The sequence below is a fragment of the Erpetoichthys calabaricus genome, chromosome 1 (genome assembly GCF_900747795.2).
Source record: "Erpetoichthys calabaricus chromosome 1, fErpCal1.3, whole genome shotgun sequence".
NCBI classification, from domain to species: Eukaryota; Metazoa; Chordata; class Cladistia; order Polypteriformes; family Polypteridae; genus Erpetoichthys; species Erpetoichthys calabaricus.
This window is the reverse complement of record NC_041394.2, coordinates 353,994,540-354,019,846: the sequence shown is the minus strand read 5'-3', so window position 1 is coordinate 354,019,846 and position 25,307 is coordinate 353,994,540. Positions and strand designations below refer to the sequence as shown.

The 25,307-nt window shown below is 40.2% G+C and overlaps 2 protein-coding genes across 4 annotated transcripts in view; both read right to left on the bottom strand.

The window, feature by feature from the left end:
* The window catches only part of LOC114668867 (gastrula zinc finger protein XlCGF57.1-like), a 148,070-nt gene that overhangs the window by 13,183 nt on the left and 109,580 nt on the right, over positions 1-25,307 (bottom strand). The window lies entirely within an intron of this gene.
* LOC114668670 (gastrula zinc finger protein XlCGF26.1-like) overlaps positions 1-25,307 on the bottom strand; it is a 68,271-nt gene that overhangs the window by 11,957 nt on the left and 31,007 nt on the right. Inside the window, exons 1-2 of one of the 3 annotated variants that reach the window (XM_028824555.2) lie at positions 11,133-11,221; positions 1,116-1,562 (exon numbers count right to left, since the gene is read on the bottom strand). The exons of 1 other annotated variant lie outside the window; for it this stretch is intronic. In XM_028824555.2, coding sequence (XP_028680388.1) covers positions 1,116-1,530 — 415 coding nt within the window. In that variant the 5' untranslated portion in view covers positions 1,531-1,562; positions 11,133-11,221. Of the gene's footprint in view, positions 1-1,115; positions 1,563-11,132; positions 11,222-25,307 lie in introns of those variants that run through there. One more of the 3 variants, XM_051925836.1, reaches the window with a different exon arrangement.

Genomic DNA, 25,307 nt, shown 5'->3' with positions numbered 1-25,307 from the left:
AATCCCAGAGATAAAGGAATTGAAAAAGTGTGGAAATGAAGAATGAGCTAAAATTCAAGGCTGGTCATATAGAAAATTGAATTCTTAAAATTGGTAATCCCTATGTATTAGAAATGAATTAAGCATATGAGAAAAGCAGACAATCTATTTTACTAAGCATTAACAGGTAAGAATTAGGATTAAAAAGACTTATGTGGACATATTTTTATTATTCTGTATGAGCTACAAACCACCAATAGTTCATTAAGCCAAAGGTTAGGAGTGCAGGAGAGCTGGAGAAAGATGGGACCCTCGCTTAGAGAGGGAATGTGAACTCTTTGGCTGCAAATTATAGTAGCAAGCAAGAATATTCCTTATCAAACAGATAAGACAGACAGAGCAGGGCTTGACACCCCCTTAACTAAGAATTATTGGTGGAATCAATTAGAGGCAGGAGTAAAGAAATGGAATGCTAGACGTCAGAGGAGGAAGAATAATGGCTTGAATAATAAGAATTGTGATAAAACAAAAAGATCCCTATTGTTCCATCTAAAGTGAGTCTGTATGCGCGCCATACGATAAGAGACTTCAGAACAGACAGCAGAATTAGGCTTTGAGTGCCTTCATTGGGCTGAGTGTGCCCCTGCCATGTCAGCCTGCTTCAACAGTCAGCAGCTACATGAAACAGTGCAGATCATGGAAGGTAAAGTGAGGTCGACCAGTTAAAGTCAGGGGGTCAGACAGCAGACTGTCAATGTTTAAGCAATGTGTTCAGATATGACAAGAAGTCCAGTTGTTTGTGTGCTACTGGATTGTGATGGTCTGTTACTGTGACTTAGCTGAAGATCAGACTGCACTGTTTGGAGGAATTAATGCGGAAATCCATAAATGGCTAAAGGGGTCACAGTCTTTTTTCCTGCAACTGTTCTTTTGTACACCAAGGACAGGCTCAGAGCACTTACACAAACTATAGTAGGAGAAGCAACATTAATTAAGGCGAAGGCACCTTGAACACTCAACCTTTTAACCACATTTCTTAGATTCTCATAAAAAAAAAACAAGACCACTCCCTTTCAAGCCCATAACCCCAATCCTCAAATCTACACATATTTGATACTTACTCTCTCCAGACGTACTTGTAGATGGTGGCTGATCATCCAGAGTTCTAACAGATGACGAGATTTCCTCGCTCCTCCTTGTGTCAGACTGTAATGATTCAGACTTCACATGGATAGAAAGCCCTGAAGATAAGCAGTGTGTGCTCTGAGGAGATACCAACCCCATCGCTGCTCCATCTTGACACCTGTAATGAAGGTCGATTTCCTGGACACTCTCTACATTTTTATGTTTTTGTGTCTCAATGCTGATAAACTTCTCTTCAACTTCTTCTTTAATGTTCACCGAATCCAGTTTACAGTCCTCTTCCTTAATGTGGAGATTACCTTGGTTAGGGTGGGCAGGCTCCCATTCACAGTGCTCCTCCTTAACATTTGTGATCTCTATCTCCATGATGTTCTTGTCAGCCTCACATGTCCCCTCGTTCACATCCATTTAGAGATTACAGTAAACGATAGCTTCTCTCTCTGTGGAAAGAATAGGATTGAATTCCATCAAAACTGCACTATTATTAATTTAACACATTTTAACTTAATTTTAAAACACCATCTCAGTTACAGTTTATGCCATGTCTGATAGCTGATAGAATGCAGACAGCTACTCTTCATATCAAATTATCCAACATAAAACAAATGTTGGAGTGGAGTGAAGGTCCCACGGACTCTAACAAGACCATCTCCCACAGTTGGTGGTCAGCAGGATTCACTACTTCGACTAGGTGTTCATGGGGTGCCAGCATTGTGTTATGAAGTCTGTTGATGAATGTTTATCTAAGTAGGGTTACAGGATTGTGTTTATAAATAACTAAGGAAGAGAGGTTAGGAGCAGACACTGATACAGCGCATTGCCGCACCCACCATGACAAACCAACTCAGAATCCCAGGACCTGAGTGCAGCCACGCAACGGGTGACACCTCAGCACCACACTAGTTCAGATGGCGTGGTTGCTGGAGTGCAAATTCTGCCACTGATCCCCAGGTTTGTCCCAGCAGGTTGGACGACCTACATGCAGGGCTGGATGCAGATTAACATCATACCCAGGACGGAGCAACAGCAGGTTAAGTGCCCAACAATGTAGAGTTACTTTTGGCATTTACGGGAGTCGAACTGGCAACCTTCTGATTACCAATGCAGATTCCTAACTTCAGAGCCACCACTCTGCCCAAAATAAATAAATAAATACATTAAAAAAACAGGAATGGGGAGAGGAACAAGGAACTTATCTGTGCCAGAAGAATACGTCTTCCTACAGGAGGAGATGAGCAGGTGAACTATTAGGCTTGCTATCAAACACTATCACGTGTAATTACTGATGCTTACCTTCTATTTTTGACATTCGGTTACACAAAGATCTTTGGTTTTAGTTACTAGACAATCATAAACAAAGCCACCAATGACCCGGTTATCTGCTGAATCAATCGTAATATTTGATTGTAGTAACAGATTTTATAAAACCCTTTGATCCCATTATATGTTTTAAAGTGCTTTGTTCTTCTGAACTGTGAACGTCCCTGCTACTGAAGTAAACAGCTGGCACACCCAACTTGAAGACATCCTTCAATGTGCCATCATGGTGGGGATGGACACAAATATTTAAAAGTGATGTAAATAAGGTGAATGGATTTGCTTAATATATTAGTTTAACTTAAAATACACACAATTGAATTCCTCAGTTATCCCGATATAAGCTGCTCCTGAAAGCATCAGATAAATGAAGCCTCCATGCCATTGCCTTCAAAGAGAAAAGATTGTGTTCCCAGCAAAACCAAAGTCCCCCAGTTTCTCCAAAATCCACTAAACTACTCCTAATCACATACAGACCAGTCCACCAGGGATTTTTGAATAGAATAAAACAGTAAAGACTTCATTAACACTTAGTAAACTCAGCAGTGTGTCTGTCTGTGTGCAGTACACAAGTAAATTAAGCGGTATCATACAGTAACAGGGAAGAAGAATTGGGTTGTCCTTCTACACAGCAATTAACACGTACTGTAATTTAACCACTTTAGCGTTAGACCCGAGTGTCACTAGGGCAACTGTACAGATGCGTCTCGTGTAAGCGTTACACCTGAGGATTACTCGGGCTGTAAAAGTGCCAACAGTGTTAGAGCAGAGCGTTACTCAGTAAACGGTACAAGCATGTCTTGTGTAAGCGACAGGCCTGAGTGTTACCCAGGTAGTGGTCTGCATGTCTTCTACTGGCCTCATAATGGCATCTTGTAAGAAACATCTTTCATCAGCCCACATGTTGTGCACTCTTGCCAGTGATATGAGCACTGATGACAAAGCGAATCTGACTTCAGGCAGTGGGATTGAAACGGACAGTGGAATCAAAAGTGATTCTGATGAATCCGAAAGCGAGACTTGTGTAAATCGCACTTGTGCAGTGTGCTGTTCAAAAACTGATCAGTCTGAAAGAATAATCGGCGAGGAATCGTGCTACTATTGTCCTGGCTGTGATGCTGGATTGTGTATTTCACCATGCTTCAAGATGAAGAACACAAATGACACATTTTGACAGTATACAGTCATATGAAAAAGTTTGGGAACCCCTCTTAATTCTTTGGATTTTTGTTTATCATTGGTTGAGCTTTCCAAGTAACAACTTTTCATATATGACATGCCTTATGGAAACAGTAGTATTTTAGCAGTGACGACATCCTTTTATAAATATAACAGCCTCTAGACGCGGTCCTCCTATAGCTTTTGATGAGTGTCTGGATTCTGGATGGAGGTATCGTTGGCCATTCTTCATACAAAATCTCTCCAGTTCAGTTCAATTTGATGGCTGCCGAGCATGGACAGCCTGCTTCAAATCATCCCATAGATTTTCAATGATATTCAAGTCAGGGGACTGCGACGGCCATTCCAGAACATTGTACTTCTCCCTCTGCATGAATCCCTGTGTAGATTTCTAATTGTGTTTTGGGTCATTGCCTTGTTGGAATATCCAACCGCTGCGTAACTTCAACTTTGTGACTGATGCTTGAACATTATCCAGAAGAATTTGTTGATATTGGGTTGAATTCATCCGACCCTCGACTTTAACAAGGGCCCCAGTCCCTGAACTAGCCACATAGCCCCACAGCATGATGGAACCTCCACCAAATTTGACAGGAGGTAGCAGGTGTTTTTCTTGGAATGCGGTGTTCTTCTTCCGCCATGCAAAGCACATTTAGTTATGACCAAATAACTAAATTTTTGTCTCATCAGTCCAAAGCACTTTGTTCCAAAATGAATCTGGCTTGTCTAAATGAGCATTTGCATACAACAAGCGACTGTTTGTGGCGTGAGTGCAGAAAGGGCTTCTTTCACATCACCCTGCCATACAGATGTTCTTTGTGCAAATTGTGCGGAATTGTAGAACGATGTACAGATACACCATCTGCAGCAAGATGTTCTTGCAGGTCTTTGGTTACAGACAACCCACAGATCACCACCATTCTCACAATCCTGCTCATATGCCACTCCTGTATTTTTCTTGGCCTGCCAGACCTGCTGGGTTTAACAGCAACTGTGCCTGTGGCCTTCCATTTCCTGATTCCATTCCTTACAGTTGACACTGACAGTTTAAACCTCAGAGAGCTTTTTGTAGCCTTCCCCTAAACCAGGAGACTCAACAATCTTTGTTTTCAGATCGGTGCACTGGGGAGGCAGCATTAAGAAGGACGCCTCATGCCTGGACAAACTGGTGAGGAAGGCAGGCTCTATTGTAGGCACGGAGCTGGAAAGTTTGACATCTGTGGCAGAGCGACGGGCGCTCAGCAGGCTCCTATCAATTATGGAGAATCCACTAAACAGTCATCTCCAGACAGAGGAGCAGCTTCAGCGACAGACTGCTTTCACTGTCCTGCTCCACTGACAGACTGAGGAGATTGTTCCTCCCACAAACTATGCGACTCTTCAATTCCACCCAGGGTGGGGGGTAAACATTAACATTATTCAAAGTTATTGTCTGTTTATACCTGCATTTTTATTACTCTTTAATATTGTTTTTGTATCAGTACAAAATATTGTATTTTGCTGCTGCTGGAATATGTGAATTTCCCCTTGGGATTAATAAAGTATCTATCTATCTATCTTTGGAGAGTTGCTTTGAGGATCCCATGCTGTCACTCTTCAGAGGAGAGTCAAAGGGAAGCACAACTTGCAATTGACCACCTTAAATACCTTTATATCTCATGATTGGACACACCCGTCTATGAAGTTCAAGGCTTAATGAGCTAATCCAACCAATTTGGTGTTGCAAGTAATCAGCATTGAGCAGTCACATGTATTCAAATCAGCAAAATTACAAGACCCCCCCCCCCCCACACACATTTTTGCACAGCCAGTGTTTCACATTTGATTTAATTTCATACAACTAAATACTGCTTCACTAAAAATCTTTGTTCGGAAAACACCAAAGTACTCAGATGTTCATGGAAATGAAAGATATACCACTGTTATTTTTGTTGAAAGTAAATTATTATGCAGGTTGAGAGGGGTTTCCGAACTTTTTCATATGACTGTAAACAGTATTAACATTATTTTTATTAATATTCTTATTATGATTTGTACCATTATTAAACTTTCTACACTTCTGACTTTGTACTTTTGGTGTTTTGCATGTTTTACAGTAGAACGATGAAACTTAATGTCACCTTTACAAGCTAAAAAAAAACTGAATGCTTTTTATAAGTTACTTCATGAAAAAATGTAACATTAAGGAGGTTAAACAATGAAAACAATTCATGAATGTATAAATCACACAGTAAAATAAAAATATACTAACAATGAAATGCAAAATCACAATACACTAAGAACGTAAAAAGGTCTGACAAACAAAGGAGTCCACTAAGCCGTCCCAATCTCTCCTCCAGATCCTTCTTAAATGTTTCTACATCACCTTTAAAGATTGTAACTCCAAGTGGCAGCAGAGAGAGGACTACTGCACACCCTTCATCTTCTCTATGGACAATTTGGGTAACGTAAACGGCTTTACTGCCACATGTGATTCGACTTTGCTTTGGGTGCAGCTTTCGAAGAGCCAGTTTGTAGTGAGGGAGGCAGTGCTGGTCTGCTTGTTCATTGAACAGTTTGGCCACAGGTGAAATTGTTAAGATGAGATTTTTTTAAGAGGGTAGCATTTATTGTGAGAGGCAGTGTGCTTCTCATGAGGTGATTGCCATACTGTGTTATAGACACCGTGTGTATCGACCGAGAGAGGCAGACAGGGTGACTGAGTCAGTAATGGTAGGTGTGGGGTTTTGGGGGGTATGCTGTGTCAATTGTTTAAACCTGGTGCGATTACATTTCTGGTGAAGAAATTCACAACCTCACTACTAGAGGGGGCACTTTTATTTTTATTCTTTGCGGTAGCTGATGTCGACCATTTCGTTTAGTTTTAACTGTTTTTTGATTTGAGGATAGGTGGTCAATAACTGTATTTGAAGTTTTAATTTAAATCTTAGCCCAACTCAATAATTCATTCACAGCCTCATTAACGGAGAGGAATGCATTTTCTTTTATTTCTTTGCAGTGGCTGATGTTGGCCATTGTTTCCTTCAGTTTTAAATATTTCTTCAATTTAAGAAGTTGTAGTTAGAGTTTTTAATTTAATCTGAGTCACTTTCTTTTGAACCTTAATTATATGAACATTGGTTTGGGGTGGAGGTCTGCAGGTTTTTAAACCTGTGAATTCCTTTGTTTTGACTTTTTAATTCATAAACAATGAGGAAAATAACTTCATATTAGTTATTTTGAATAAATGTGTAGTTTTGACACTACTTTTTAATCATTTTTTTTCCCCAAGTCTAAACTTATAAACTCTGATCAGATGGTAGGTTATGAAATTTTAAACTGTTTCCAATTCTTTGCAATAATAAGAACCTGTAACATCAGTCTGTGTGTTTGGATTTGAGCATCCCCAGGCCCTGAACTAAGTGGTTTTGAGGTACCACTAGAAACAAAACACCGGAAGAAATTTGTCAACCAGAAGAAATTATTACGTATTATTTTTAGCATATCAGGAAGCCACCTTTGTTACTTGTCACAAAAGTGACACACGCAATGGTAGGCAGTGGGTGTTCGTCTAAGATAATGCGGCGTATGCCAGTATAACTGTGGAAATGGAAACAGAAAGTGAATACAGGGTGGCAGAGGCAAACAAATACACCCAACAAAAAAAACAAAGATGTTCATGTGTCATTGAGGAGGATATGGCCTACAACAACAACAACAACATTTATTTATATAGCACATTTTCATACAAAAAGTAGCTCAAAGTGCTTTACACAATGAAGAAAAGAAAAATAAAAGACAAAATAAATTAAAATAAGACAACATTAGTTAACATAGAAAAGGAGTAAGGTCCGATGGCCAGGGTGGACAGAAAAAAAAAAAAAAAGGGGTTAGTACAGATTTTAGAGCCACCCACCATGAATAGTTATTATAATGAATTGGATATACAGAGTATCAGGATTTAAATTACAGTGAAGTTATGAGAAGGCCATGTTAAAAGTAATACATTTAAAGTTAAAGTAATACTACAGGTCCTAAAACTGATGGTGTATGTATTCAGCAATTGAATTCATATAAGCTTGTGTGTGTATTGCAGAAAATGCATGTTACAATAATAATTGTCAATGAGAGAACTGGATGTCAGTAGTACTTTTGTGTAATTAATATTAAAATCTGCACTTTACGTTGTGACATTATTTTATTGCTGTATGACATGATGACACAACATTACTTTGTTTTCCATTAACACTTAAAGCTTCATCAATTTTTGAGGGTACCGCTTCAAACTCATATATGCAGCTATTACACAATCTATTAAAACACTCTGCAGAATGCTCACATAGGCAAACATTAAACAAATTAAATAATGCGACATGTGAAAAATTAGGAAAAGAGAGAACTAGAAACCAATGGGAATCATTCAGATGTTGTCAGGACAGAGTGCTGTCCTGAAAGAGAAAAAAAACCTGTGCTGTGATTTAATGCACGCTTGCAGTCTATTATAATGATAATTGTTAATCCAGGGCTACCTAACTAAGCAAAATAAGCACATTTTAGGGCATCCAGGGAAAGGCGGCTTATCACAGAGTTTCTAAAGAGTAGGAGTATTAGGGTTTGTACTGTTGTGAGCCATCATGGATGTAGTGAGAAGTCAAGCAAAATGACCCCTTTTGTTGGCTAACTAGACAGATTACAATATGCAAGCTACAGAGGAAACTCAGGCCCCTACTTCAGGAGAGGTGTAATCTTGTCATTTTGCTCGATTTCTCATTAAAAAGCAGGACAAAACTTTAGGAAGAAGTCAAGTTGTACGTAGGCAATGGTTAACATTTTTTTTTTTCACATTTTGTGATCCATTAATGTTAAAATGCTACAAACCTTAACGATGGAAAAGAAGAAGCCTTCTTTGGTACACAACTAATGAAGACGCTTCAATTAAAAAAAAAAAAAAAAAAGCCCACCAAAATAGATTTCTGTAGATAAAGGATGTTGACAATTTAAATCTATGTTGTCAAATTCACTTCCTTTTAGCAGAGTGACAAGTGTGAAAACTTTCTTTTAATAGACCTGGACTGTAAAACTTGGTTTGATAGCCCCTGCTGAGGCAGGATTCACACAATGCAGACAGACATGTTCACAAAGATGATCACAAAGATGTTTTGAAAAGTAATATTAAAAAGTCTAGTTAAGCTTGCTTGTCCTTAAATCGCCAGGGAACCAAATGAAACTGGGAAAAAATTTGAGTAATTATTTTTTTCCTGTCAATTTTGTTTCATATTTTATGCGAGAGGATGTAACAATAGTTAAGTAAGTTGGTCAACAGTGCCCATATAAGCATTTGTTTTAGAAATGTCATGAAGAGAGCTACTGAAAGGGTTAAATAAATGTACTGGGAGGAAGGTTGATGTCATACACAAAGTACGGCAGTAGAGGATTAAGAGATCAGCTGGGGTCCTGTAAACAACAAGACTGGACAGACGTCACATACACAGATAACAGTTCAGTCTAAGAGATACGAGAACAAAAAAAGTGTGATGGAAAAGACGCTCACATGATCAGCAAGTCATTTGGGTGCAAACCAGTGAACCAATCAATGCATTAATTCAGCAGTGTTACATAAATTCAGTCAGTTTTTTGTATATACTATATATATTCTCTATGAGAGAATGCTGTGATGAATGCTCCCTCTTCAGCATTTGCTTTAGAGTAAATAAAAGATACAATCGACAGGATTCCTCCTGCCCGATTACTGACTGAAAGAGGTTTTATCAAATCTGCCCTATTAGTGGTTATGTTTCTTTTTTTAATGAATACTTTAATTTCTACCAATATTTGCTGTATAGTCTCCACAGTAATGGACACTAAATATTTAGTTTCTGTTCAGTTCTTAATTATTCAGCACAATAAAACATTTTTGGAATTATTTCAACTGATTAAAATGGTCCTTATGAAAATTAACATTTTTTTTTTGTTCTTTATTTCGCCTTATACAATTTCTTGTATTAGGAATTTGTTAGTTTTCGCATAACGCTTGGGGTCAGAGCGCAGGTTCAGCCATTGTACAGCACTGCTGGAGCAATTGAAGGTTAAAGGCCTTGCTCAAGGGCCCAGCTGAGTAGGATCTCATTTGGCAGTGACGGGGATTTGAACCAGCAACCTTCTGGATACCAGCGCAGATCCTTAGCCTCAGACCCACCACAGAAGAAACTGTTAACCTGTGAAACTGAGCAAAAAAAAAAAAAAAAGCACTGAAACTGTATTCAGTCTGATAGGCACGTACTATACACATATTGAAGATTATACCATGATATATCTAACTGTGATCACTGTTAATAATATAGTAATATCAATTTTCAGCCATAGCGTCCAATCGTAGTTAGTACAGTCCTTATACAATTAAACTGTATGTGGGCAATACATGTAATATAGTAAAAGCGATAAAGCAAGCACAAGTGCAATACTTTAGAACAGCAAGAGCATAGAATGATCATGATAGAGTGATAACAGCAACATTTTATATAGTGTGAAGAGTAAAAGATAGGTGTATTAGTCCGGAACAAAAAGGCCACTATAGGGTGTGACAATCACTCTTTACTGTTTTACTCTTTATTGGTTTTTTTTAGGAAGCAAAAATGATTTGGTCAGTAAAATTAAATCACAGTCGCAAATGGAAAAGATACAATGATGTAAGACATCAGGAGAAGCTGGAATTCTTCCTCCCAGATTTAAACAGCAAGCATCCCTTAACCCAAATTCTTTCCTACCACGAACTGCTTCTGCTCGTGGCCGTAACAGCCATTCTGACCTCGCAGCTTGAAGACTCGTGAAGAGTCACATATAAGGGAGACACACTGAGCCTCTGCGGAGGGCTTACAAATCAAACTGTCCGGTAAAAGGTTGGAGGTCGGCAGCTAAACGATACAAGTGTAAATACTTGCACACTTCACTTTAAAATCTCTAAAACAGAACTTGAGCTCGGTTTTTCAACAACTCCTAACAGAGTTTCACGCTCGCCGATTCCGTTTTCTGAAAGTAAAAACTGCACACACACACATAAAATCGTAAACAACTTATTTTTCAATAAAGTTTTATTAAATACCAGCCCCTCTCAGGATTGCGACCTTGGTGTGGAAGCCTTCCGTGGAGATTCGTGCTCAAGATTCACAATTTTTCTATGATTAACAAATAATCGACCGTCACGAATAACCTAAATAAAAAAAAATTATACTGTACTTTGGGGGCTGATTTGAAAAAAATTCAAATAACTCACAAAATGTTTGTTTTTTTTGCAGACGTGTCTTATTTTTCATGGTTTGTCGAGAAAGAAATGAAGCTCGATAACGTCAAGTAAACAGCAGATACCAATAAACAGCAAACACAGGCGGGCGATACATACGAACAAACTCAGGTGATGAGCTGACGGCCACGTACGCGCTGCTCGCCTCTCACTCAAGTCATGTGGAGTAATTGCGAATAGAGCGAATGAAAACTCACATGTCCATAAAGTATCGACCCTCAGTCTCCCGAACACTTACCCTCTGTCTGTCTCTCGGTGATTCTTTCTAAACTCTTCCTTCCATCCGTACGTCCGTCCGCCTCACTCGACAACAACCTAACCTGTCCTGTTGGGCGGAAGCGTGGCTTCAGCGCTGTCGCTCTTGATGACGTCACGCTGCTCGCATCACAGGCACACGTGACAGCTTTGCGCAAAGAGAGGCTTTGAAAAGCCGGGCATGCGCTGTGAAAGAAATGCGGGTATGAATCGGAGGGCTTTGAGAGATCGAAACAAATGAAATGAATGATTGAAGAAGAAGAAGAAAACTATTCGCCTGTGGAAATATTGGACAGTTACATTGCAGTGATATTTAGTGGAGCTGAATAAAAACACTTATCTGGAAGACAGACGAGAACTAATACACCCAATAAATAAAACTACAAGCACGGTGGCGCAGTGGGTAGCGCTGCTGCCTCGCAGTTGGGAGATCTGGGGACCTGGGTTCGCTTCCCGGGTCCTCCCTGCGTGGAGTTTGCATGTTCTCCCCGTGTCTGCGTGGGTTTCCTCCGGGTGCTCCGGTTTCCTCCCACAGTCCAAAGACATGCAGGTTAGGTGGATTGGCGATTCTAAATTGGCCCTAGTGTGTGCTTGGTGTGTTTGTGTGTGTCCTGCGGTGGGTTGGCACCCTGCCCGGGATTGGTTCCTGCCTTGTGCCCTATGTTGGCTGGGATTGGCTCCAGCAGACCCCCGTGATCCTGTGTTCAGATTCAGTGGGTTGGAAAATGGATGGACAAGAAAACCAAGACACTATAGCCAGCGTGCACAATAAAATGGTTTGCTCAGTTCATCTTATGGTCTTTATATAGAAAACACCTCAGAACTCACATACATCACTGCCTTATTTATTTTACAGATCTGCAGTCATTGTCTACATGAGTGCTGTGGCGTTAAGTGGCGTTCATTCGTTCTGAGTATCGTGGCGTTTTTTTTTTTCGTTTTTAATTGTATGTTGTACATCCTGTATATACAAGTCAAAAGGCTTCAATAAATGTGGCTTTATCAAATCCAGTACCTTATACAGGTTACAGTAAGTATTTCTTCAGTAGAGTTTCCCCCACAACCAACCCTCTCTCTCTCTCTCCTCCAGGCAAGCTTTGCACACCTCTTCCTGACTGTGGCTCTCCTGGAGGAGCGATGGCTCCTTTAATCCCAGGCCCCAGAGTCCTCCCAGTGTCAAGTCACTACAGCAGGGGTGGGCAAAGTCAGTCCTGAAGGGCCGCAGTGGCTGCAGGTTTTTGATCCAACCTAGTTGCTTAATTAGAAAACAATCCATGCCAATAATTACATTTCATGGCTTCTTGGTGCTTTAACTCTGCCATGTCAGGTATTTTTTTTAATAATTTAATTGAATTTATTGAAATCACACAACATTCCATACAAATAGATCAATTTTACAAAAATAGGATTGAAAACAAATCAACCCCCACCCCTGAGAAAGAGAGCATGGGCAGCAAAATAAAACTTTAACCTAGTAAAAAATAAGTAAATAGATAAATTAATACGTGAATATAGATATTTTTTTTTCCTTTCTAAGGATATCATCCAAACGATTTGAAGTCTAAAACAGAGGAGTAATTCTCAGTCCTTCCCTGTGTGGAGAGCGCTTTGAGTAGTGAGAAAAGCGCAATATAAATGTAAAGAATTATTATTATTATTTACTTTTTTCTCTTCACTTTTTTACCAAGTATTCAATTAAACCCGATAGTGCATGATAAATACACACAGTTGTAAATGGTAACAAGCTAAATGGAGAACTGCTGCTTTTTTTAGTCATTTGCTCATTTTATTTAAGAAGTAAATAAAAAACAAGAATTTAAGGCAAAAATAAGCAATAAGGGTTGAAAATCTTAACAAGTGAGTCAACTAAAATGAAGCAGAATTGTTACTTGAGCAATAAGTGCTTCTTATTAGGCCTTTGGGTTGGAACAAAAACCTGCAGGCACTGCAGCCCTCCAGGAACGACTTTGCCCACCCCTGCAGTACAGCCTGGCAGCACTTCCAGGTCAAATGGAAGCTAAGTGGATTCAGCTCACACCAGCCAACAAAACCGTTCACTACCTTGCTAAATTCCGTCTCGTCACCATCCTGATACTTCCCACTATTGCAGAGTCATCTGAGAATTTCTGCAGATGACAGCCCTGTGTTTTGTGCCTCAAATCTGTAGTGTGCAAGGTGAAAAGGAATGGGGACAGAACTGTGCCTTGTGCAGGAGCACCAGTGCTACAGAGCCCTGTAGTCGCACATACTGGGGCCTTCCTGTCAGATAGTCCATCATCCACAACACCATGGGGAGCATACAGCTGCATTGTCAATGGCTTTACTCCTCAGACTGGCAGGCTGGATGGTGTTAAAAGGCCCTTCTGGCTTGTCTAGGTGACTGTAGGCACAGTGTAGCAGGTAGATGATGGCATTTTCAACCCTGGTTCTCAACTGGTAGGCAAACTGGAGGGGGTCCAATGCTGACCTAACCTGGGGGAGAAGCATTTCAAAGACTTTCATTATATGTGTGGTGAGAGCCACTGGCCTGTAGTTAGATGGGGCACTAGGATGTCACCACCTCTACTTTGAAAGCTGTCTTCATGAGGCATTGGATTGGGTTAGAAATGGGTCACTTAGTGAGCCGTCTAATTGTTTCACTCATGGATGGCTTCAGATGTATGTATATATTACTGCTAAGCCAAGAAATGCTTGGACCTGCCGCCGCTTGGTTCACGGATGGGGCCATTTCAAAATGGCATCTACTTTGGACCACTGTGGCTTCACAGTACTATGACCCACCAGATAGCCTAAATATTTGGCTTCCTTCAACCCATGATCTGAAGACTGGCCTCACCCAATGCCCGTAATACCGCTTGGACGTGCTGTGGTCTATAACGGTATTCCCCGCTTGGTGAGAAGTGACAAGGAGGAGGGGGTTCCAGACGTAGTGAGAAAAAAAGTCATCAGCCAGCAAACAAGTTAGTCACATAGTCGCCGCGTTCTGAGACACCGCAAATTCGGGAAAGCAGACTAAGTGAACCGTTGTGAACAGTCGAGAAACTAAACAAGTGGCAAAGGAGCATAATACAAAGAAACATCACAAAATTCAAAACGTGTCGTTATCTTGAGAAGGAGATGTGCTTACAAACTAAGACAAAGAACGGCGCGAGAACTTTCGCGTACAAGATTGTGAAGTGTTGAGTGAGCATGAAGCAATAGAAGGCCATGACAACGATGAAAAACCTTTGAGTGACATAATATGGTGCATTCAAGATTCAACGAACATAAACTTGTGAAAGTGACTATCAACGAGTGTTCTCACGTGTTCATTCCTAGCTTCAAAGTTATTGATTGGATTAATCCTCCATGCTTTCCCACTGAATCCCGGGGGGAAGAAGAAAACAGGACACGAGCCACGCTGATTCATCGTGGACTGCAAAGACGACTTTACAGGACAGCGAAAGAAGAAATAATTCCACAGGCAAAGTTCCCTGTAAATGCTGTCATTGTAACACAAAGGACCCACTGACATCTCGTGCCCTTTTTGTCTGCGTTATCGAGAGATTCGAGACTATAAACGGCTTGATGGTTAGCGGAAAGACAATGGCAATATTGTCCTAACTTTAGAACCACTAACAAAACTCTCAATAGCAATACAGCAAATTTCTATGATCTAAATTTCATTTCAGTTACTGACCTTAAACATGTCATCTCAAAAATCTCGAGCTCAAAAACAAAGAACAACAAAAACGTGATGAGATTAATAAAAAAGGGCTGCAAACACACTTTCAAGCTGGCATTAAATGCAAAACAAGAGAAACTGACAAAAATGAAACTTTAGATTTAGAACAAGGTGAGCCAAATGCAGAACTGAAACAAAGGACAGAATCTCATGAAGCCAATGTGGATTTTCAAAAAACATCAGATCAAGTAAGTCGATCAAATTTTGGAGAGAACCAACTGAGCCCACTGGAGCTGCTGAATTGCTTGAGAAAGTACAAACTGGAAGGACTCTTTCCAAATACATGCGTCTGCCTGCGTATTCCATTGACAATTCCTGCCACTGTCGCCTCTGCAGAGCGCTCATTCAGCAAGCTAAAGCTGGTAAAAAGTTTTCTAAGATCCATTATGTCACAAGCGCGACTAGTAGATTTGGCAAGACTCAGTATTGAGTTTGATCTAGCAAAACTGATTAATTTTAAATTATGTAATTCAGAGTTTCTCCAGGAAAGCACCTTTGTTCAGCAGACAATAAATGCTATTATAAATGTCTTTTACTATTATAAATATATTACTTTATTATTACATTTATACCTGTATAGGGTGGTCCAGATCTAAGTATGCAATTTTCATTATGCTATAACGTATTAAGTTTATCAGATAGAGAATTCACAGCACCTGCCCTGCACATAGAGATTTCACTTAAAATTCTTTTTATTGCAGATAGATGACAGCAACTGCCCTGCATTCCAAAATGGCGGGGAGACAGTTGTCAGTCGAACAGTTGCATAATTAGATCTGGACCACCCTCTTATCTAAATGTGTCAATGTAATCTATGACTGTTAGAAAAAAATAATAATATACACACATACAAGTGTGTAGAATTTTGTATAAGGGCCCACACACCTTCTTTGCACCGAGCCCAGATTTTCTCTCGGCGGCTCTGGCGAGACTATAAGTTGCCATGAAATGAGCAGCTGAGCCTTGACCGCAGCGCACGCTTCATTCTTTTCATGGACTGTTGGGCACTTTAAAACACTTTGTCGTCGGGCCCGGTGGCAGGTTATCAAATGCAAATGAGCAGGTATTCAATTCGTATAAAAAAATTCTGACCACCATTCTCAGATGTCATAAAAGCTCATTTTTACAGAGAGAGACTACAAATAGAATGGGACAGCCGCAGTAGTCTGGCACATAAAGGTTTACACATGAGTGACGCTCAACCAGCCCTCGTTTACAGCAAGACATATCTCAAGGCACGTTACAGAAATTTTAAAAATAAATAAATAAATGAAGATAAATGGAACTTATCACAAAAAGCAACAAATGGAAACAATTGAAATAAATGACTCGCAGATTTAAAGAGCAAACATTAAAGGAGTTTAACAAATCAAATAAGTAGGAGGGAATTTTGACTAAGTAAGGGTGTGCACTTCTTTAAGTCGATATGTGAATTGCATGGCTGCTCACCTACGACTACACGGGGGTCCACTGTCACTCTAATGGACCCTAATGTATCCTGTGAGTAATCCGATCTGTGCTGTAGTGAACTGATGGCAGCCTGCATTTAACTGAGGTGTTTGACACAAACATTAAGGCTGTGGGGGTCCGGCATAAATAAACAGCAGCTAAAAGACTTCATGATAACACAATGAACTGGGCATCTCTGAAAATGTCCTCCCTAAATCAAAGAGAACCAAAACAATCTCAGTTAATGTGTGTAGTAAAATAGCCAGCACACCAGTGCCACTGCCTATTTGTAATTCATTTACGTAATGTCCTCTAAACCCCCTTACATACAATTCTTTTCTGAAATGAACTGCTTGTGTCCACAGCCGTTTACACATCAGTCTTTGAAGATTTTTAGATTGACAAATGCAACAAAGGCATTAGGAGTCACCAGAGGGTTTACAAATCTGTTTGTGAAAAGTTGCTTAATGACGGAGGGCAGCAGCAACAGCATGTGGGCCTTCATGAATGCTGGCAGAGTTTAAAATGTCTACAATGGGACTTTAGCTCCATTTCAAATAACCCAAAAGATAGTTTCAGGTTCACCAATTTCATCTTGTAAAAGAAAACACTGGACATAAACCCACAAAATAATAAATAATGTTATATTTAACACAGTAATAAATGCCTATTAAATCCGAGCTACTCCCAATATTGTGAGTTCAGTGTCGTGGAAGCCTTGATGTGCCTCAGTCATTGCTATGTCTGGAGATTTGTGCTCCTGAGTGGCCAATCACTAATGGCCGGCGTCTGATAAACCCCTTAAATCCAATTATTTTCTAAAATGAACTGGTTGTTTCAATGGCCATTTGGACATCACTCTTTGAAGACTTTCAGACGGTCAAGTGCAACAGAGGCATTAGGAGTCACCAGAGGGTTTACAAATAAATCTGTCTGAAATAAGGGTGCTTAATGACGGAGGACAGCAGCTATAGGACACGGGCCTTCATGAATGTTTGCAGACTTTACTTTAAAATTAGCCCCGATGGCTACCCTGTCGAATTTTATAAGAAATTCTCCACTCAGCTAGCTCCCCTTTTATTAGCAACATTTACAGAAGCTAGACAATCAAATTCTACCTCAAACTTTTCGCCAAGCATTAATCACAGTTTTTCCTAAACAAAATAAGAACTTATTACAATGTGCATCATACAAACCAATTTCACTTCTGAATAATGATGTTAAGATACTCTCCAAAGTCCTAGCTAGAAGCATGGACAAAGTGCTGCCTTCGGTAATATCACAAGATCAAAATGGATTTATTAAAGGCAGACACTCAGCTTCCAATCTTTGACTCCTGTTTAATGTAATATATTCACTCGCAAAGTCAAACACCCCAGAGATATTATTATCCTTGGATGCAGAAAAAGCATTTGATATGACTGAATTGAACTACTTTTTCACTACATTAGAGAAATTTGGGTTTGGCCCAAACATTTGTGCATGGATCAAACTACTGTATACCAATCCAGAGGCTTCAGTGTGTATGAACAACATTAATTCAGACTACTTTAAACTAGAACATGGTACCAGACAAGGATGCTCCTCATCACCACTGCTTATTGCAATTTCCATTGAGCCACTGGCAGTTCAATGTCAAAATGCTTATGAGATAAAGGGGATTATCAGAGAAGAACTTGAACAGAAAATTTCTCTATATGCAAATGATAAGGTTTTGTATATATCAGACCCAGAAAATACTGTGCCTGCAGTCCTAACAGCACTAACAGAATTCCAAAAGATTTCTGGTCTCAGAATTAATTTGACTAAAAGTGTGCTCTTTCCAGTGAATTCTCAAGCACACAATATTAGATTGGACACCTTCCCTTTTATTATTGCAGATTAGTTTAAATACCTAGGGGTAAACATCACAAGTAATCATAAAGCTCTTTATCAACAAAATTTTGCCATCTGTATGTAAAAAATTAAGCAAGACTTGCATAGATGGTCAACACTTCATCTCACTTTAGCTGGAAGAATTAACATTGTTAAGATGAATATCCTCCCTAAGCTTCTCTTTATATTTCAAAACATTCCAATATTCATAAAAATCAATAAACTGTTTTTTAGGAAATGAGATTCAACTATAACCACATTTATTTGGAATTCAAAACATCCACGTATCCAAAGAGTGACCCTATAAAGACCTAAGGCAGAAGGTGTCATGGCTCTACCTAACTTTCAATTTTATTACTGGGCAGCAAACATACAAACTATAAAATCCTGGACACAAATAGATGAACATACACAGGCTTGGTCTTCAATAGAAATAAAATCCTGCAGTACTTCTTTATATTCCTTGCTTTGTACTCCAATAAGTACAAGTCATCGCCAATATACTAACAACCCAATTGTGCTTCACTCACTCAGAATATTAAACCAATGTAGGAAGCATTTTAAGACAGAGAAGCTTTTATCTGTGGCACCTCTACACGATAACCACCTTTTTCAACCCTCTCAAACATACAGAGTTTTTAATGTCTGGAAAACATTTGGGATTAAATCACTTAGGGATCTGTACATAGACGAAGTCTTTGCATCCTACGAACAATTACATTCTAAATTTAACTTTCCAGCAACACATTTCTTTCACGATCTTCAAATTGGAAACTTTACTAAACAAAACCTGCCCAATTTTCCTCATCTCCCACCTCCCTCTGTGCTGGACAAAATATTGATCAGTCTTGAGAACTCAGACAGCATTTCTGCAATATATAAAACCATTTCCCAGTTCCTCCCTTTCAAAGATCCAAGAGTACAGTGGGAAAAGGATCTCTCACTCAACATCTCAGAAAAGGAGTGGAAGGTACCAATGCGGGTAATTCATTCGAGCTCCATATGCGCAAAGTATTGAATTATTCATATAAATATCTGTCTCACTTAAAATTGTCCAAAATATTTCCAGGGCAAGATCCAACCTGAGAATCAAGTCCCAACCTCACTGGGTCACATGTTTTGGGCCTGCGCCAAATTAACATCATTCTGGACCAAAATCTTTAATTGCCTTTCAGACAGCCTTGGTGTCACAATCCCTCCTAATTCACTAACAACTGTGTTTGCTGGGCTCACAGAGGGGCTTAAAGTGGAGAAGGGCAAACAAACTGTGATTGCCTTCACTACACTACTGGCACGCAGACTTATTTGGCTAAACTAGAAGAATCCTAACTCTCCTATTCTAAGGCAGTGGGTAACTGATGTTTTATATTATTTGAAATTGGACAAATTTAAATTCTCACTTAGAGGATCTGTGCAGAGCTTTTTCAAAACCTGCCAGGATCTAATCAATAATATTTTAGAATAAGAATTTAAATTGAGGAAGCAGATTCTCTCCCCATTTCTTTTTCTTCTCCAGTTATCTTTATTTACTTATTTTTACTAGCTTTAAGTTTTACTCAGCTGGCCATTCTCTCTTTCTCAGGGGTGGGGGTTGACTTGTTTTCAATCCTATTTTTGTAAAAATTGATCTATTTGTGTGGAATGTTGTGTGATTACAATAAAATCAATTTAAAAAATTCCAACAACAGAACTTCAATTCACCTCTGTTTTAAATAACCTAAATGAAAATTTCACATTCGCCAATTTAATCTTGTAGTAGAAAACATTGGACATAAAAACACAAAATAATAAAATGTCTACTAAATCTGGGCTCCTCCCAAAAAATGTGAGTTCAGCGTCGTGAAGGCCTTGAGTGCCTCAGTCGTCGTTATGTTTGGAGATTTGAGCTCCTCATCGGCTGATCTACTGTGGTTACCCCTAAGGGGCGGGGTCTAATAAAGAACAACACATTGGCACTCATGAATATTCTAATGAAATCAAATGGATCCTTGCACAGAAGGAGGATGCTAAGCTTGCAGGTGGTGTTCACTGATGAGTGCCTGGGGGTGACCCACACAGCCTGGCTGTGCCCAGAACAGCAGCAGCCACAGTATAGGACTGAGCTTCCACCTCCTGACCATAGCGGAGTACAAAACAAACACAAACAAAAATCATTTGGATATGGGAAGAAAACCAGAGTACCTGTAACAGAGGCAGGAGCCAGCTATGGGTCATCAGAGGGTGACTCACATTTATGTTCACAACCACACCAAGCCAAGTTAGATTTGTGACTTCACTAAGTCTGTGCACTTCTACAAAGTGGGAGAAAAAAATTATTCACAAGGCACACATGACAACTGCATAGAGACCATAAACAGGCAGAGACTCAAATTCAATCTGCAAGAACTGTGAGGGAGCCACAAAAGCTACAAATCTCCATTAAACCCTTTTAAGCCACCCCAACCCACAGACAGGCTGGACACAGGTTCACTCAACACCCGTGTTTATTTACAGTTTATGCACATTACCAACACCACAATATACAGTCCATTCCTTTCATTGCTGCCAGTCAATCCGCCTTCACTCCTCCTCAGGCTTTGTCGTCGTCCTCCTCCTCCTCCCGACTCTGGGCCCTCAATGGAGTGAGGCGGCTTCTCTTATTTAGGCCCTGGGAGTGTGCCAGGTGGCTCATCACTATTAGCTGGAATCACTCCCAGGTGCACTGGATGTCCTCCACAGGGCTCTACAGCTCCCCCGGCAGCCCCCACAGAACCCAACAGGGATTCACCAAACTCCAGTTCACCATGTGCCCTGCAGGAATCAGTGGTGCCACAGCCTCCCAGGAGGACACCCCTTCAGTGTCCCTTTCCCCTGGTCCTTCCACCCTGCTGGTGTCCTGGCCAGGTAGTGACCGTGGCTGTCTATCACACCCTCTAATACTCATTTGCAGGGACTACAGATTTGGCCATCAACAATGAAACAAAGAGTTTAGAAAAATTTCAATAAAAGATCAATGGAATAGAAAAAGAATAAAAATGATTTTTTTTATCCATGCAATGTCTGCTGTCCACACTGGAATAAACGGTTTTCAGAGTGTCAGAAGGTGTAATTGTATAAAATCACACATCACAGCCAAACTTACTCACTTCATAGCTCTAATGGAGAAGTAACACTACAGCACTACACTTAACTCTGATTTATATTTATTTGTATTTATTCTCCGCTCGTCTCCACTCCGACTCTCATCCAGTTCGTTTTTATCTCTTTTACTAATCAGATGTGTAAAGCCCGACCGACTCCTCGCTGCATGTCAGTCAGCAACTCCGTTCTTGTCTTTAAACTGAACACCACGGACTGAATGGAGAACGAAGGCAGAAAGCAAAGTGCTGTGTGTGGAAGGAGAGACTCCTCGAGGTTCAAGAAGGACACGCCTGTAGAAATAAAGAAGAGAAGGAGTAGACGATGTGTCTGGGCAAAATGGAATAGAAATGGTGTTCCATAACGTGAGGTGAACCGCTTAGAACAATGGACAGCAAAGCCACGCGAGGGATCACAGTGGGATTCACTCGAGCAAAGTCCGGCAGTGGGCTGATGGACACGAGTCATCGTGCTTTAATTGCGAGTGCAGCGAATATAAATTCCCACGTTCATAAGGTGTTGTTCCCAGACCCTGAGCACTTACCCCTCCTGACTAACTGTCGATGAGTCCTTTTACATTTGTCTGCACAACTGTTCGCCTCACTCGACCACACAATCTCCGCTCCTGTATTGCTCAGTGCCATTGCTCTTGATGACGTCATGCAGCCCACTCACACGCACTTTAGGGTTTTGTGCTGGACGTCTGAAAAGTCAGGCATGGGCAGTGCAAGACTTGATGACAAGAAGGGAGAAATCCAAACAAATGCAACAATTCATTCGGGGGAAAAAGAGTCCATATGGGAGAAGGGTCCAGTGCGGATGATGATGTCACTTCCAACCCCATAATGACATCTCTTTCGGTGCCCCGCACCTCGATGATGACGTCACTTCCAGTCCAAGCCCCGATGATGACGTCATTTCCTTGACTGGCCTTTAAAGTCGCCATCTTGTCCCAATCACTTCAGTTCTGTTTTGGACTCACATCTGTGGACATCTCTGTTCAATTTCAACCTCATCTTTGCAGTCCTTGACCAATATATACGGTTGGCTGCCCCAAACCTTCATGATGTCAAAGACTCATTCTTGTGACACCTGGTAGAGGAGGATAATGTGGCTGCGTTTATACAGAATTACCAAAGTTCAGCAGCTCCAGTTTGTAAATGGGATTCAGGCAAAGACTGATGCATCGAAATGTTTCCACAGACAAAATATCTTCAATTTTAAAAGCTTTAGTTACAATTCAAAGCAAAACAGTTCACATAAAGAGAAAACTGAAATAGCAAAAAATAAGAAAAGTTCTTGCTTAAGAGAAGTTCTGTTCAAAGCTTATAAATCTCGTTACATTTCTAATGGTTACAAATCACTTCTAAATATTTCTGAACCATTTCTATACGGTCAGAAAATTGTATGCCTGTCCCACTTCTATGTTGTAAATGGGGTCTTTCAGTCCCTGCTAGCACTGGGACCACCTATTCTAAACATTAACTGACTCAGTGAACACACTGTATCTTAGTTAGAGCAAGAAAGTTCTCTCTCATTCTAACTTAGAGGGGTAAAAGGCCAAACCATTGTCTAGGACTACGACTAAGTAAACAGTAATATGAAGTTAACTTAACTTAAAGCGTTACTTTCTAAGATTGGCTCTTACAGATATGTTTCATTGTTAAATGAAAATGTTCGATTTCTACCACACCGCCTTGTACCCCCTTGTGTGCGGCCCACTGTCCTGTGCTGCCATTACCTGTTGCTCGTCCCCTGGTTTTAACTTGCCTCTTGTCAGTTAGCCATGCGCTAGTCGGGGCTTTTTATAAACTAAAGGCAATCACCGCCCTTACATGTAACACAATGGTTAGGTTACGGAGACTTTATGATCATAGAGGGAAATTGGTTTGGAGCAGGAAAGTAGAAGAACAGTCGGCACTCTTACAGAGATACAATAAATAAGCAAAGACATAACATTAGACAACCGATGTTATTCCACATATACTGGAGATCAATACAAAGAAGAACAATTACTGTATATACTCATGGATAAGTTCTCTCGCGGATTAGTCAGGGCATGATTTTACTGTATAATTTCTGGTATTTTATATTGTCATTCGTATAAGTCAAATGTGTAAAAATCACGCTATTGGTCCAAGAGATTATGATATGCCAACGCCCACCTGAAAGAGTAACCACGGAGCACACGGCATTTATTTCTATGTATTGTGCTTACGTGACTCTTGATTTTTCAGAATCGGATTTTATTGGCAGTGATCAGGAGATCGAGCAAGAGAGTTAGAAGCAGGCATCAGCTGATCAGACACCAGCCGATGCCGCGCCAGCGGATCTGCTGCCAGTTGAGTGCCTTCGCGCAGCCGATGCATCTACGGCAAGGTTCGCATGGGATAAATACACAGACATTGATCCGTTGAGAGCCGATCTGGCTACCGGAGTTTACAAGACGGCATGGCTTGCTTTTGGACATGACAGATCACCAGCTGCTGTACTTCAGGCTGCTCTCTCCTGATGCTGCTTTTCAGCTACTGTCAGACGAGACAAACAGGTAGGCAGAGATTTTTTTTGAATCGCGGGCTGCGTTTGCATCGCATTCTCGTTTTTCAAAGTGGAAACCCACAACGAAAGACGAGATGAAGCGCGCTGTGGCATTACAAATAGAGATGGGACAGAACTGGTGATATAACTTCAGGGAGCATTGGTCCAAACGTGTTTTGTCCCCTGGTGGCTTAGGTACGTGCTGCTGCAAAGTTTTATTCACTTCTGTAATAAACAGAAGCAAATCCCATGGGGTGAGCCAGGCTATAATGCCATACATAAAGTTCATAAAGTTTCAGAAGATGAAAAGAGGTGACAATACGGTTTTCATGCAGGCAGAAAACTTGGTGGCAGTGGCATGCACGATGGCAAATGGGTGACTTGTCTCTCTACAGTACACACTAACAATATATGTGAGAAAGTGCAGCAACAGACAATTGAAAAATAGGCATCAAAGCAACACATATTGTAAGGAGTGCAATGTGGCAATGACTGAAATTGGCTGCTTTGAGCGAGATCAGACTTTGCTGTGTAAAATGTAAGTAATATGTATGTGAAATCATAGAGTATGCAGGCTCATACAACATGCAAGACAGTAACATTTGTCAAAAGTAAATATTTTTTGTTGATTTGATATGTTAAACAATTGCTTTGTGTTCTTTTTTAAAAAATGTTAGTTTTTGGAAAAATATTCAGCCCTGGGAGAAAAGAAACAAAAAAAAAATTAGCCCTAAAAGAGTTAAGTAAAGCTGAGCCAGTGGATGTTGTGGAGCTCCTGAAATCTACAACCATATCTTGGGTCTTAGAAATATTAAACTGTAAATAGAAGCGACCACACCGTTGTGCAAACCCACCGACAACAGGGGTCTTCAGACTCCAGGGAGGGGAATCCAAGTGTGTCGGGGTGGATTTCAAAGACCCAGAGTTTTAAACACACTTGGATTGTAGTATTTCATCCATTTGTTTAATGTTAGAATTTATTTTTTCTGAAATTTACAGTTGCTCATCAAATAGTAAAGTTGTGTAGAAAAAGATATTAGCGAGTCCTTCAAAGAACTTGTTATTTTTGCTATTATAACTATAGAATTCCTTAATTTTTCCATGTGGAGATTTCCATTCATGTCTTGGCCAAAAACACAGTCTGGCCGAGGAAAGGTTGCATCAGTAGAGTAATTGGAAAAAAAAATTAAAATAAATAAAATTCAGAACAAACAGAGAAAAATGTTTTTTTTTTTTACTTTTTAACCCATATCCTACTGTCTTTCCTGCCATATAATTTTATGCAACTTTAAGAAGGTGAACCAAACAAATGTGAATGCTATAAACTTAAGACAATTGAGAAATTTAATTAGGGTGTTGTACCGTGTTAGCTATTATGGAGGTAGTGAGAAGTCAAGCAAACAGGACACCTTTTACTGGCTAACTGAACAGATTACGATATGCAAGCTTTTGAGG